This window comes from Crocodylus porosus, unplaced genomic scaffold (assembly GCF_001723895.1).
Source record: "Crocodylus porosus isolate Cpor-Errol unplaced genomic scaffold, CroPor_comp1, whole genome shotgun sequence".
Lineage (NCBI taxonomy): Eukaryota > Metazoa > Chordata > Crocodylia > Crocodylidae > Crocodylus > Crocodylus porosus.
In genome coordinates, this window is record NW_017728918.1 from 39,543,236 (window position 1) to 39,559,881 (window position 16,646).

At 39.8% G+C, this 16,646-nt stretch overlaps 1 protein-coding gene across 1 annotated transcript in view; it reads right to left on the reverse strand.

Annotated features, from left to right (window-relative positions):
• The window catches only part of CSMD1 (CUB and Sushi multiple domains 1), a 1,867,828-nt gene that overhangs the window by 395,437 nt on the left and 1,455,745 nt on the right, over positions 1 to 16,646 (reverse strand). Inside the window, exons 25-26 of the mRNA XM_019538151.1 lie at positions 15,563 to 15,689; positions 3,549 to 3,751 (exon numbers count right to left, since the gene is read on the reverse strand). Of these exons, the coding sequence (XP_019393696.1) occupies positions 3,549 to 3,751; positions 15,563 to 15,689 (330 nt within the window). The remainder of the gene's footprint in view (positions 1 to 3,548; positions 3,752 to 15,562; positions 15,690 to 16,646) is intronic.

A 16,646-nucleotide genomic window follows, 5' to 3' on the forward strand; every position in this document is an offset into this window, starting at 1 on the left:
TTAACCCCCAGAGTAAGGGTCAGTTTTGTATGCTGAACTCCATTTTCTGTCCTTTTATGCATGATTAAATGGTAATTAAGTTTTAATGAAAAGTGTTAGGCTGATTACAATTAACATAATCGCACTAGTCAGTTCATGTCCTCATGTTCTACATGCTGTGCTGAGCTGGCAAGACAAAGGACCTTTAATAGGGTCCAAGTGTCTTATGTGCTTCAGCCATTTACACAACTTTTATTTAAAGCATCTCTGCCTACAAACATAATGAAGAGCAAAGCACACCCAGGTGATAGGTTGTGTATAATATTGCCTAATATGTTATTTGAAAATTCTTGGATAATGCAAAACAACTGTCCAGACATTATCTTCCTGATATCTATAAGAAACCATTCATCTCTGTAATTTCTAAAGGGGAGAAAGGAACTTTGAATACATTTATTGATTGAATTTGAGAAAAACAATTTAAGGGGTTACATCCTCCAATATGTTGCATCACATTGCTTTGGTCCAGCAGAACACTTCAGCAAAAACTGAACTGTGAAGGCAGTAAAGCTATTCACATGCCTAAAATTCAGCAGAGAGTAACATGTTTTGCTGAAGCAACAGGCCCACAATGCTCAGAACACTGGAGGACTGAGCACAAAAAAAATAACTTTGAATCTGGGGTGCAAGGAAGAATGAATTGAATACATTACATTATGCTAACATATATTAAATCATACTTTCTCATCCTTTGCACTTGCCACTTACATAAACCAAGAGCTTTATAAGTCATTTATTCTTGACTTTAGCTGAAACTTCCAGTTCTCCACCACTAACTCCAATTAATTCCAGTGAGGCACACTCTTCAATTGCCAGCATGATCACCAAATTGATCCAACAGAAAATTACACTAAGCCACAGAAATCATTTCTAGAATCCTAAAAGTTTAACCTGTCTTCTTAAAAATGACTGAAGGTCAACTGCTACTTTTGCAGAAAGGGGCATAGGTGAAACCTTATTTTTTCATTTATTGCTAAGCTAAAAGAGAATACTCCCACAGATATCTTAATATAGTATACCAGGGACTTGTGACCATTTTCAGACTGTGGGCAAGAATAGCTCAGCTCTTATCTGACATGGGCTGAATGGCTTCAGCAGCACATCAGTGGCAGGGCTTTCCCTGCACTCTAACCAGAGCCATGGAGCTGGAAGCTGTGTCTGTGCTATAACTACATAGGAACTGCCTTTTACTCATTTTACCCAGTATCCTGTGTCATACAGTGACACAGTGACATACAGTCAATGCTGAAAGAGAGAATGAACTGGGTATGGCCAGGGCTTTTTTCACTGCTCCTCTCTCACTTTGCAACCTCAGCATTTAAGGTCTAAATTCTGATTCAGAGGCTGTACCCCTAACTCCCATGCTTAATAGCTATTGATGCACATTTCCTCCAAGAATTTGTCCAATCCCTTTTTGAAACTGGATAAACTGTCAGCTTTCACAACATCTGGTGGCAATTAATTCCACTCTAATTACCACAACTGGTTCCCACTGGTTCCCAATTCCTGGAAGAGAGCTGCACTAGAACTGGGGAGCTGGAAGTTACTTCCACCCTGCTCTTGCTTCTTCCCATTCACACCCCGCCCACACTTCCAATCCCAACCCCAGTGCAGCTCCCTACCATCTGGAAACTGCAATCATACTGCAGCCTGGGGACGAGGGAGAAGCAGAATGGTGGGGGCTGGTGGGAGGAGGAGGAGGGAGAAGTGGCAGCAGCACAGGTAGAGCTGACAGCTCCTCGAACACATCTGGAGTACTGTGTTCAGTTTTGGGCTCCTCACTACAGAAAGGATGTAGACAAATTGGAGTGAGTCCAGCAGAAGACAACAAAAATAGGGGGCTCGGGCACATGACTTCTGAAGAAAGGCTGAGGGAACTGGGCTTATTTAGTCTGGAGAAGAGAAGACTGAAAGGGGGATTTAATAGCAGCCTTCAAGTACCTGACAGGGGGTTTCAAAGAGAATGGAGCTGTTCTCAGTGGTGGAAAATGACAGAACAAGGAGAAGAGGACTCAAGTTACAGCAAGGAAAGTTGTGGTTAGATATTAGGAAGAACTTCCTCATCAGGAGGGTAGTAAAACACCAGAGCAGGTTACCCAGAGAGGTTGTGAAATCTCCATTCTTGGAGGTATTTAAGACCTGTCTGGACAAGGCCTTGGCTGGGATGATATACTTGGTGATGGTCCTGCTTTGATCAAGGAGTTGGACTAGATGACCTCCTGAATCCTGAGGTTCCTTCCAACCATAATTTTCTATGATTCTACAATTATTAAAGGAATTGTAAACAAAGCAGAAAGCATTTTCATGTCCCTTAATAAATCCATGGTATGCCCACACCTCATAAAGGATATAGAAGAACTAAAGAAGGTACAGAGAGCAAGGATGATCAGTGGTATGGAGGAGCTTCCATATAAGGAGAGATGAAAGAGGCTAGATTTGTTCAGTTTAGAAAAGAGCCACTTGGGTTGGGGGAACATGGTAAATGTTTACAAAATGCTAAATGGTAAAAAGAAAGCAAATAGGGATTTATTATTTACTCTGTCTCACAATACAAGAAGTGGGGTCATAAAATGAATCAGCAGGTAGTAAGTTTAAAACTGACAGAAGGCAGGGTTTTTTCTTTCTACACAGTGTGTTATTGAAGTGGAGACCTCATTGCCAGCAGACAATGGGAAGCTGATAGTTTAGCCAGATTCAAAAAAGGATTGGACAAATTCTTGGAGGAAAGGAGCATCAATAACTCTTGAGCACGGGAATTAGGGATACAGTCTCTGAATTAGAACTTTCTAGACCTTAAATGCTAGAGGCTGAATGTGATAGAGGAACACTGGGAAATAGCCCAGGTCATACCCAGTTAACTCTCCCTTTCAGGCTCTGCTCTCTGTCACTGAGTGATACAGGACACTAGGAATGATAGACCTATGGTCTGACCTAGGAAATGACAATCCTTATATCCTTGTGTATATAACCCCTTCTTTGATGTATGTGCAAAGCCATCATCAACATTGGGACTTTTGGTGTTGCAACTGTGTTCACTCATTGTTGGAATGCTCAGCTCATCATTCTTCTATGTACAAGTGCAGATGCTTCAGACCCCAATATATAATTCTCAAATTGTGTGTATATATTGATATAATATCCAGCTGATTATTGTAATGTTATTTGTCTAGACACCTGCTACATGTTTACTTTTCCCTTAAAACATATATAAATAAAGCTTATATATGAAAAAAGTGTTTGGTGGGTTGGATTTCTCAGGAAACAAAATGATTGCTTACATAAAATGAGTCAAATATTTGATGCTGCTAGCATTGTTTGGTCTATAGATCCTAACAACTCACCAAAAATCTTAAGTGAATTGCATTTGGGTATATAATTATCTCTGGACAACTTCAATAAAGCTACTAGGAAAAAACCCAACACCAACAACAAAAAAACAAAGACAGTGTATTCTTGTATAAAAGAATAACTGGCTTGATTGTACTTGTGATAAAAGAGGATTCACGTACTTGAGAACTGGATGGAAAAGCCTGACTTGCTGATGAAGAAGTCACTGTCAAACTGTAACGTCAGTGAATTGAAGGTGCTATGAATATCTTCTGGAAGGGCAGAACCACTCCATTCTTTTAGAAGAATACTGCTTTCAACAGGACCATCCCACACCTTCAGGATGTCATGAGCAACCTCAGTGTCAAAAACAATAAAATGCAGACTGCAAAAGAAGAAAAACACATGATACATGCACTGTATTGTATAGCATAGTCATGTTTATGAAATTTACCTTTGTCTTCTTTTTTTAAGAGATAAGAACTCTGAATTTTGATATTAACCAAGAGTTCAACTATGTTTGTTGGACATTACATTAATTTCTGCTCAATTACAATAAAATATTTTCAGCTTACTATCTCAATTTCCACTAGGTGGTAGCATATATATCACAACAAATCCTGTCAAAACTAAATGTGGGTTCCTATATGGAAAAAAATTCTTAACTGATTTGCTATATGTATATGTCAAAGTGATATAAGAAAAAAATGAAATGGTCCAAATATGTTGTAAATGTGTTGTTTTATGCAGTAGAACTTATGTAAGTACACTATTTAAAAGTGTCCAAGTTGTATGCATTTCTTTTTATTCAGAGCCAGGCTATGCCACCCTTAAACTCTTTCTAAGGCAAATGATTTTTCACTTCCTTACTGAAGAAGGAAAACTCAGAAGTCACAGACTGGCTTTTAGAAAAGTCCTGTTCCACACTGCTCCCCTCCCCTCCTTTTCTACTTAGCTTTGCTGCAGCATAAAGGGCACAAAGAACTCTTTCAAAGTCCGTCACTGAATCAGTTAGTATGAAGGCCTCAGGCTCCTTCATCTGCCACTCTTTCTTCTCATCACTATGCTATAAGAGTATACTTACTATTTGTACCCATACACCTTTCATGATTATGTGTCAACTTCAAGGTTTTGTAGAGCCAATCTTTCTGTTTTCATTTTCTCCTTCTCTCTACATAGTCTGCATGCTTACAGCCTTGTTACTGTTACACCTTATGCTGAGCTACACAAATGTTGCTTATTGTTAGTGCTGGCTTGGAGTTTGGAACAGTCATACATTTAGTTTAGAAACCGTCTATCTCCCACCTGCACAACTGTGACTTACCACTAGAGGCCTGCCGAGCAGAGGTAGGACTAGGAACTGTAGCTGTGAGTTGCCGCTAGATGGCAGGTGAGCCAGGAGACACTTCTATCCCTGCTCTACAAGCTGGGGTGTGAGAGATCCTGGGACACTGGAGGACTTCAAATTGGGCGGCACATTTGTGGGGAGTGGCCACACCTTAATGGAACAGTAGCTTGGTAGTTCAGATCAGAAATAATCCTGCCCTGGAGTGGTGTAACTTTGAGTTGCATAATGAGTGCTTAAAACCAATTCTAGATGTGCAGACAATCCAAGTGTTAAGAGCTCCAGGAGCTCCAAAACTACCATTTTACAAGGCCCTTATCTACAGTCTTTCTTTTTCTCCTTTTTCATGTAAATAAAAGAAAACAAAAGGCATTTATTATTAAAACTCATGTATCACCAATTACAAAATCAAATAATCATGCTCCATGTTTATTTGGTCCCATGCAGACCAGAAGTGGCCAACTTATGGCATGAATGCTAAAAGTGGCACAGAAAGCCTCTGTTTAGGGCTCACAAAATCAAGAAGGGGACAGGCAACACAGCAACAGATAGGGTAGGAAGCAAGAAGCAGAACAGATAAGGCAAGGAGCACAGTGCAGGAAGCACAAAGCAAAGCAGCAGATTGGGCAGAAGAAGGAAATTAGAGTAGCACTTGGGAAGGGTGATAAGACTAATTTGTGGCATGCCTGCCAAAAAGGTTGGCCCCCAACAGAACTGAATTACAGTTAGCTAGACATTTGTAGCCTCTTATGTAAAAACTTGACTTTGACAACAGCTAATGTCCTTTCCTTGACTCCACCACTGAAGACAGTGCTGAACCTATAGGTGGAACAGAATGCAGTTATTCATCTGATTAATATTATTAGTCACAAGGATTCATAGATTCATAGATGTAGGGTTGGAAGGGACCTTGCAGATCTTCTAGTCTGAACTCTTGCCCTGGGCAGGAGAGAAAACTGGGCTCAAATGACCCCAGCTAGGTAATCGGATGATGTTACGCCAGGTTCCAGGAACTGCTTTAGTGTTTATTCACTTCCTAGCACAGGTTAAAGTGTTAACTTTCATCTAATGATAATCCCCTTCAGACATGACTGTAGTGCCATACTAGCCTGTAGAGTGCCTAACAATCTTTGAACTATTCAAATAAAAGTACAACAGTAACAACAATCACTTGGAAATATTGATTTCAGATGACTCTGGATAAGACCCTATGTTTCTTTGTGTTTGTGCTGGGGCAACAATGAAATACTCTGAAACAGGCAAGCTACACAGTTCAGACTTGAATGTCTTAAGGGATGGCAGAAGGGGCATTATGAAAAAAATTTCCATGTCTTTGGAACAGTCAGCACCTGCTGGTCTAAAAAAAATTCTTTGGAGAAGGAACCAGTTTAATGTTAAGAATCTGGGAGATAATGTCTTAGTTATCACTTACAGAGTAATTAATAATCTGGTAAAGGTTACAAATTCATACTTTATAGGCCAGGAAAAAAAAGAGCCTTAGTGACATTATTTACTACTTTCTCTTTACTATATCAATAGTTTCTCAAAGCAATAAACTCCCTGAAAAAAACCCTCTATTTAAACTTGCACAGTATTTTATTGTATCTAGTATTAGTCCTTTCTATGAGTTTAAATCTAGGAGTGACCACTAGACCATCTAGTCTGACATCTTATATATTACATCCCATTACATTCCATTATGGCAGACTGAGTACAGGAATTTGTATTTAGCCTAAGCACAATTGTTAAATTCAGTCTATGTGTATACTGCATAGAGATTTATGAGGCTTCTTCTTCTCTGCATAGAAATTTATGAGGAACTCTCTTCTTCCCTCCCTTCCACTGTAAGAGAGGAGGTACTACTTTGGGGATCTTCCCAAAGTATGCATTTCCTTAGCATGTTAATAGACTTCAGTCTTTGAAAGAGAAATATGCATGGTTAATGACACTGTCTTGTATGTACAGGTAAGCATATACCTAATTGTGCATGATCACAGTCTAAGAAAGGGAAAAGCATTCAGCTATAAAATATTGCTTTAAAATAAATGTTACATTAAATAACTTATCTATAATTCTATTTCTGTTAATGTACAGTAAGCTCTTTTCATCAGTGTATTCCTACTGCGCTGATATTGTTCAAGTCAATTAATTCAGTTCTTCAATCAGTTTTTTTTTAATAGTTTGTGCAAAGTTTTCCAATCAAGTGCACATACAGGTAAAATAGAGACAATGTACAGTCAGGATTATAAAAATGCAACCTGTAATGCTAGTTGCTAACATATAAAAATGCTTACATTGTTACCTCTGTTATCTGTGTAGTATTATCTCTTTAAGGGATTAGTATTGCTATACTAAAGAAACATTTACAGAGAACTTCAGGATTAGATGACCCTTATATCTTTTAGTGTCTTTTTATCAAAAGATACAGTTGGTACCATTTCTTTACAGTATACTTAAATATACTGTAATTAATTACAGCATGATTACTTTATAATGCTATTTGTTTCTAAAGAACAGGCTCCAGCACTAGAAGATCATGCACTGATACCCAATTTTTGTAATTTCTTGGAAATGTAAGGTAAATATTGTGTTAAAATAGGATCCTACTCAACAGAAAGTTAAATGTATGACATTGAAATGCCAAATATATGGATACTAGATAGGAAAGAGACAGTCACAAGAGACAAACAGAGTTAAATTCCTTAAACAGAGTCTGCAGGTTGTTTTCTGTTTCTCCTCTCACAATTCAACAAGACTTTGACATAACATGCTTTACAAGTGTTGCAAATATATGTGTGTGTATGTGTGTGTGTGTGTGTGTGTGTGTGTGTGTGTGTGTAAAAGTGACAGATGCCTTAAATATCTGTCAGAGGTCTTTGAAGCAGGAAAACCTCCTGCACCTGAACAAAAACATATGACTTTGGGAATCTGAGGGAGAAGTTCCCATCTGCCACCATAACAAAGAATTGTACAGAAGAGTATAATGACAAGCATTTGAACCAGCATGCTAGAAAAAATATTGTGCCCTGCTTCAAGTTAGGATGAAATGGGTACCTTGGAAACTAGAAGAATTATGGCATAATTTGTAGTCTTGGGGTTCAAATTATTAACTTTATTTTATGTTACATAATTTCTTTTACCTGACAATAATCTGAAGTACTATATTTCTGGGCCCAAATGTATAATTTTAATACCTGTATTTACAAGCAAGATAGAAAGAAGTTCTCTCAGCAACTACAAGTTATTCTAAAATCTGGAAACATGAACATATTCTCAGTGACCTAAGGGATACCAAAATCAAGAAAAGAGATAGATTGAACTGCAGCATTTATTCTCATATTATATTCCCATCCACAGCTCAGACGATCTTCACGTGCATTCTCCTCAATAGACTCAGCTTCCTCACTGAGGAGGTTCTACCCAAGTTTCAGTGTGATTTCAGACCACTCAAAGATTGCTTCAGGAGAAGTGCTGCAATCTTTAAATGGTCTTCATTGACCTAAGTCCTTTGATTTAATCAATAGAGAGGACCTATAGAAGTTCCTGATGAGATCTGGATACCTGTTAAAATGTGTTATTGACATCAGATTTCTTCATGACACCTGACAGCAACCATCCTAAGTGAAGGCTTGGAAATTGACTCTTTCATCATCAGAACTGGAATCTGGCAAGGGTGTATGATTGTACTAACACTTTTTCACATCTATGCTGCATCTCCTTGCTTATAGGCTTCTATCTAGAGTCTTCATCCAGTATTTCATGGATATATGAAACAGATATCTCATTAACATCATCTGGTTACATTCCAAATTTGAGACAACTGTTATTTCCATTACTGATCTTAACTATGCTGAAAATTGTGATTTGTGTGCCCACTCAACTAAAGAGCTCCAAGTCACTCTGAATTGCTTCTGTGAAGTTTATGAAATATTTGGACTCTCCATTAACATCACAAAAATCAAGGTACTTTTCTGAAGCACCCAAATCAACCAGCTGCTCCTCCATATATTACAATTAGAGAGAAAGCCTTGGAGAATGTTGAGCATTTCTCCGACTTGGGTAGCCACATTTCTCAAAAAGTAAACATAGACAGCAATATTCAACATCGTTTAAAATATGCCAGTGCTGCAGTGCTGCTTTTGGATGTCTCTGAAATCATGCCTTTGATGATCATGAAATCAGATCCCAAACCAAAACTCTTATCTACTAGGCTGTTATCTTCCTACCCTGTTCTATGGGTGTGAAACCTGGACAACATACCAGAAACATCTGAAAGCTTTATAATGTTATCATCAGCAATGTCTTTGGAAAATCCTCCATATCAACTATCAGGACAGAAGAATGAATTCTAACTGAAGTAAACTACCAGAATTGAAGTCATGTATACACAGCACCAGCTGCATTGGACACATTATAAAGATGCCTGACAACCAGCTCCCAAAATAGGTCCTATGTTCCCAATTCACTCATGGTCACCATGCTTGAGGTGAGCAAAAGAAGATATTCAAGGCCACCTTAAGACTAATCTGAAAAAATGTGATATTAACATAAATATAGTAAAATCTCTCTTATCCAGTACTACACCAACTGGAATACTCTATTAACTGGGGAGCTCACACACAGTCACCGCCACCACCACCCATCACCCTGCACACCTGCCGTTCTGCAGGCAGCCACTGCCACTCCCCCCCACCCCCCCATGCTCTGCTGGCTGGATGTGGGAGGAAAGAGAACGGGGAACAGTTTTCACATGGTGGCCACTGCCCCCGTCCACCACTCTGTATGGTTGCTGTTCTGCATGCTAACACCATCACAGCTGCTCCCCCCAGGTTATTTCAAATAACTGGAGATTTATATAACTGGCAATCCCCTTACCTTAGGGATCCCAGACAACACAGATTTTACTGTACTTGGTATACCTGAGCACTGAGTCACTTCCAACAATGCCATGATATACCACAAGGCAATAATCAATTTGGGTGTAGACAGATTATAACTCATAACATTTTCTGTGGTGTTCCGAGTCACAGTGTTACCCCAGACCAAACTGAAGTCCACTGCTGGTTCCAGGGGGGAAGGGAATCTAGCTTCTGACTGGAAGCTTGCAGCCAGGTTCCTATAGCAATGGCCATGGCTCTCTGCCAGTGCTGGATGTTTTCTGAATGGAGGATGGGAAAGGCAGCAAAGGGAAAGGCATTCTTGGGGCTCCCCAGCTGGTGCTGAAGGGTGGGTGGGGTGGGTGAATTGGAACTCCATTTTCCACCTTGAGGGGCTCCAATATATCCACTGCATCCTCCAGGGGAGGCTGAAAATCCCCCAGACTGAACTCCCTCCACTCCCTTTCCCATTTCCCATTCTGAAAACAGCAACAGGCTGGGAGCTCCACAGACACAAATTGCAAGAGACTTTGAACCGTCTTTATCTGATACCTCATGAAATGAGGGGTCAAATTTTCACCTGACTGGACATTTTAAAGCTGTTGAAGCCATGCACTTGTATTTGGTCATGGCTATAGACTGCATTCTGTGGCCGGATAAGGCAAAAATTGCCACTCCTCTCTGCCCCCTTAGAGCAAACTCACCTCACTATGGAGGCAGACGGATGAAAAATTTGAATGAAAGAGCTGTGACCTGATACTACCAGGTCCCTTCCCTTCCTCCCAGAACTGTGCAACACATCTGCAGTCGAACATGCAGATCTTGGATTGGCCTCTTCAACCATCTCCAGACTTACCAATGACTCCTTTAGTTATGGGAAGACTGTGCTCCTCATTTTGACAAGATGCTGCCACCATCACTGATTTTTCTGGGATAATGCTATGGAAATGTATAGCTATCCTGATAGAATTGTTGTAAGAGAATTGGGAATAAAACTCATGGTTTGCAAAGTGCAACATTTCAGCAGAAAGGGGGATGTTTGACAATATTCAGCAAATAACACCTACATTATTTTTAATGGTTGCATCTTTTTTATAATATGTATACACAATTTAGCAGATGCTTCCTTTATCTAAATATAAGTCATGTGTCTTGGTATGCACATACAATATATTATCTGTTAAACTCTTCTCTTTATAAAGCCTCTAAAATAAATTTCTCTTTATTTTAATCAACACAATGACCTCATTTCCTATAAATTAGGGCACTGTGTAAAATAAGGCATGCAATAAAATTAAACAGCAAGAAATGCAAATGTAAACTAATTCCTCTAAGCTTTCTCCTGCAGCTTTTGTTACCTTGAAATCAGTGAGACTACCCAAATGACATAAGGCTGGAGTATAACACAACATAAATATTCAGCAGATAAACTAAGCTTAAAGGCTATTTATTTATCTTTTGCAATATAGTTAATGTCATCTCAGAAAGATTTCTGAATTTCTGACAGTTAGAGTTTGACAAAGGAGACTTGGAAACACTAGAGACTTTACAAACTGATACTGTCACCATGACCTCTTGGTAAATTGGATCACACATGCAGCAGCAAAGACAAGAAAACCTGAATAAATTCTGTTAGCCCCACAATAGAACAGACTCATCCACATTTTTCAAAAATTAAAATACAAGATGCAAAAGGCTTAGAAAAGTGCTTTCAAGAGAGACACTACTATTCACAAGCATCTCACTGAAACGGACTTTGCGTTTCCTGTGATTTCTTTTTAAATTTTTTTTTGTTACTATTAATGCTGCAAAATGCTAATAGGAAAGTATTAAATCTGTTTTCTAGTTTAAAGTACTATGTTTTGCTATTTCCTCATTCCATTCTTTATTAAATTCAAATATGTCATTCCAATTAAAATGTAAATTAAGTATGGACTTCACCTGTGATGGAGAGAATTCATCATGGCTAGGGACACATGCTACACATAAACTGGTTTAAGTGGTTAAAACCTGCAACACAAGTGCAGTGCACAAAAAACAGTTTCAAAATGGCTGAAATTGGTTTAAGGTGAACGCGGTTGAATGTAGTATCAGATTTAATTGATTTGGGTCAAACCAGTTTATGCAATGTCTGTCCCAGACCCCTTCTTGGTTTAAGTTAAACCAGAGTCCCCATAGCATCCAGATGCTTTGCAGCTCAGGGTTGGGCTGGGCTGTGCTCTCTGCTGCAGAGAACAGAGCTAGCCCTGCCCCTCTGCTCTCTAGAAAGAATTCTGATGGAGACTGCAGGCAGAGCAGGTATCCACATTTAACATTGGTTTCACAGTAAAATAGCTCATAAAAGGATTTGATTGTCCAGTTATTGTATTGTGAGGCCTAAATACTCTTTGTTTTACTCTTTGGTTTAAGGTGAACGCGGTTGAATGTAGTATCAGATTTAATTGATTTGGGTCAAACCAGTTTATGCAATGTCTGTCCCAGACCCCTTCTTGGTTTAAGTTAAACCAGAGTCCCCATAGCATCCAGATGCTTTGCAGCTCAGGGTTGGGTTGGGCTGTGCTCTCTGCTGCAGAGAACAGAGCTAGCCCTGCCCCTCTGCTCTCTAGAAAGAATTCTGATGGAGACTGCAGGCAGAGCAGGTATCCACATTTAACATTGGTTTCACAGTAAAATAGCTCATAAAAGGATTTGATTGTCCAGTTATTGTCCAGTTATTGTCCAGCTTCCCCTGCTCCCTTCCCCCCCCACCTTTTTCTCACTGCTCACGTAGCTCCCCTCCCCCTTCCTCCCATCTCCCACAGCACAGATACTAGTCTCATGGACCTTAAGCATGTGGTATGCTAGCTAATGCTGAGAGGTGTCTCTGTATATATTTTCAATTTCACTGGGACAGACAGACAAAACAGTATCTGCTTAGGGCTTTTTGGAGCTAATCAACACATCAACTGTTAATATCCTTCCTTGGAAAAAGATGTTTTTTTATGAAGAGCTTGAACTAATGAGATGGGCCTATGGGCTCATAAATGCTGTGTTATTAGCTCCCTGCAGGTTCCTTCATCTGTCAGGTTTGCAGACAGTATGAAGAAGCAGGGAGAAGACTGAAAAGCACAGTATCAGCAACAGATGCATGCATTGCAGACCCCACCTTTGCTTCAGAGTGCAAGTTGGGGACTGGGGTCTGGCAACACTCCCAGCCCTTGAACAGTAAGCAAAGTAAAGCCTAGGACTGTGCAGTCAGAGTCGGGGTTTAAACCCCTCCTTAATCAGAGCATCCTGTTGGGGCCTAGCAGCTCCCTGCCACAATCCCAACTCAGCACCACAGAAGGGAAGAGAGGGGTGCTCTAGTGCCCTCTGGCTTCTAGCCTGAGCCACTGCAGGCACGTGCCTGCATTTCTTCAGTCCAGAGGGAATGTCTGTACAGCTGCAAACTGATTCAATTTAGGCAAGTCAGACTAACCTGAAAAGATTGAATACATTCAGGCTTAGGCTTTTTGAAAGTCTGCCTGTAACCCATGTGATTTAGTGAAGTGGGAAAAGGAAATTGAAACATACGTTCAAACTTCGATCAAGTTTTTTGTCTTATTCTAATATAAAGCTTATTCCATTTATGCCAAAAAAAGTTAAGAGATAAAAAGACATCTGTCCTCTTTAATTAAATTGTTTTTTTTAGACTCCTACTATTTGTTATCCTTTTTCTCAAATGTGGCCAACAGTCTAAAGTTGTCTGATTAGGTTTTTTTCTAGTATGTGTACAATACCTACTCATTCATTCATCAGAGATTTAAGACCAGTGTTTCACAGACGATTATAAATGTGTTAAAATAAGTTTTAGGTTCTTAAATATATTTGCTATGTGTAGGTTTGACTAGCAGCTGGTATCTTCTGGGAATGGCTGTACTAGGTATTAAGTTCCCCCCAAAAACCACCTGTGTCAGATAAAATCAGCTGTATCAATCTTACTTTGATTGATGAAGTTGAATGTTGTATTTTGACAATCCCTTGGTAAAGGCAGAAGAACTACACTTAGATAACTCTAAACATTAACAACAGTACCTGTGTGCTCTAGGCAGAGAACAGCATGTATTGGATCCCTATTACTGCATTTTTCTGGCTGGCATGTGAAAGTAAAGAAAGAATAACTGCTTCCCAGTCCTTTCTATGTTTCAGCAATTCCTAGAAACCCCACTCCTCTCTACCCCATTTCCCATTTCTTGTTTTTTTTAATTCAAAATCCTTGTTCTGAGCTATAACAGATAATTTTGTCATCTCTCTCCAAACAAGCATTTCTATTTTTAAGCTCTCCCATACCTCTTCCTATTTCTTATGCTCGTCTAATCAGCTCCATCTCTGTTTTGCACCATCTATTATGCAGCATCCTCTACATAGGTAATCCTCCCTGTCCTTGTACATTAAATACGCCCTCTCTTCTTTTTCAAACATGTTTCAAAACCCACCATTTCAGCACATCTTTGCTCTCAGTGCTAATGGCCCCCAGAGTCAATTTTTATTTTCCTGAAATGTTGTCTTTTCTTATTTTTATGTAAGCTTTTGGCAGGAAAAAGTGCATTATCTGTGTTCTGTGAAGTGCCATGGAAATTAACAATGCATTGACAAGAGGGGCAAGACTGAAAAATGAAAACACTTCAGACTTCTACACAAGGCCCCATGGTGCAGAGCCTCAGCTGGTTCTAATTGTCAGATTAGACATTGAAGTCAGATAAGGATAATTATGACAATTAACACCAGGATAAGATCTGCCACCAGGTCTATCCATCATAGTCCAAAGGTTATGGTATCCAAATACTCTAGGAAAGAGATGACATTCTATGTTAGTTTCAGGAAAAAATGGTATTTGTTGGATAGGTATAATAGGTTACCCTACTAAATGCAATAATCAGGTTCTGAACACTTACAGGCATGATTTTCAAAGCACAGATGGCAGCTGGCCTTTTACAGCCAAACGCACAAAGAGTATTTAGGCCTCACAATACAATAACTGGACAATCAAATCCTTTTATGAGCTATTTTACTGTGAAACCAATGTTAAATGTGGATACCAAGCATTCCATGACACAGATATGGTCAGCTCTCCAGGCATCCCACAGTGCATAGCTCCTCTGGCTCTCCCCCACAATGCTGCAACTGGCTACTCTGGCATGCAGCCAAAACTTTTCTGATCCCCCTCCCCACTTTCTTTTCCTTAGCTGTTATTTGTTATGAGCTTCCTTGCACAGCTTGTTCAGTAAAAGCTGTCTTTCTAACAACCAGCCATATCTTCACTTCTCATCCAATTAAGATCTGTCATCATGGCCCCCTAGTCCATGAAAAGCCAAAAAAACAGTTCCAAGCACTCCCCACTCTTGGGCATCCAAGTCAGGCAAACACACTGCAGAAATTGGTTAAGTGCAGGCTGCTGAACTTTACTGAATTCATGTTTAGAGGGAAAGGAAAGCAGAAAAGTAAACATGACCTCCATTCTTTAGGACACCCAAAACTTGGGTAAAAGCACTTTCTCCCACACTCACCCATGCCCCAACAACCACTCAGAGGAACATGGGTTGGTTCAATGCCTAAAAGGTGACCATTCTACATGGAATGCTAGCGCACTGTACATGTGGGTGCTTCTGACCTGTGATAACTGTGAACCAGTTTTCCATCAGTGACATTTAGGAACAGTTGAATTATTACAATTTTCATACCCTGACCGATGACAAATTGTTCCCTTTCAGTGGCATTTTGGAAAGGTCACTTGTTATGTGTGTCTACACCCTCAGTTGAATTCTTATTCTCCCCATATAGGTTTCCAAACTCCCCTAGAGGTAAGCATTCCCAAAACCTATGACACTGAGTATCTACGGGTTTCACAGAATGTAAAATAATGTAAGAATGGGGGTAGGATTAACTGGATTAACTGTCAAAGAAGACCATTTACAAATAAAAAAAAGGAAGTCAAGAACTGAATTTAAACAGATACCTAATTGTCTTCCCTGGGTCTGCTTCTATAATCCAAGTGCAATGCAGATTGTTGTCATAAGGTGCTGGGTAACCTGGAGACAAAATTCGCCCTGACGTAGCAGCATGAATTCGGCCACCACACTCAGCTGCAAAATAAATAATAATTTGATTTATTAATGAGAAATCCATCATATTTTGTGTTTTAGTTATGTTCCTGTATGTCTTAACCCCCCCACACACACCCCAAAGGAAAATCTGTCTTAGTATATCCTTTACCAGAAAAAAAGGAAATTCCTGTGATATCTCATGAGAAAGCTTCAGCAACTACTCCCCTTTAGGCAGGTAAGCAGGACTTACATGGCTAAAGTTAGCCATGTAAGTATCTATATAAGTAGCCATGTAAAAGTAGCTAAATTTGTCCTTTTGAGCTGCTCAGAAGGATCTGATTTGGCCACTTATCTCTACTGAGATTCTGTTTCATCAAGGAAGGCACATAAACTCAATGTTAACCTCTCAAAAGTTAGTTCACAGGAGGAAGCATGACTAGTAATAATTTCAAAGGAACAGGACGCTGCCACCTTTCAGTCCAAAAGTCCAGTGGTTAAGCACTTGCCCGGTACTAGGGGATCTAGGTTCTGCACCCTCTTCATATGGAAGGGGTTAGAACCTAAATTTCACACTTCCCCTAAAAATGCCCTAACCAGCAGGCATGAATTGGACACTATAAAGAACACCCTCAATGCCTCCTCTTGAAGCCGGTGTGTTAGGCAATACAAAATGGAAAGATATGGGGCAAGGAGCCAGGGGGAGAAGAAGAGTGGTTTAGTGAGTTGAAAAGTGTCCAGCTAGGGAAGGGGTCCTGAGTTCTGGCCCCCATCCCCATGAAGTAGAAACCATCCCATTGCTGTCTATCCATGATACCCAATGAACAAAAATGCAATTCAAAATGCAGAAAAATGGTGAAGTTGGGGTAGGGGCAGGAAGTTGGGGCAGAAGCAGGAACCAGAACACAATGCACCCTCCTTCCTGCACTACTGCCCAGCTCATTTAGCCACTCTCCTCCAGCATAGAGTCAGAAAAAGTTGCCAAGTGGATATTTTTGT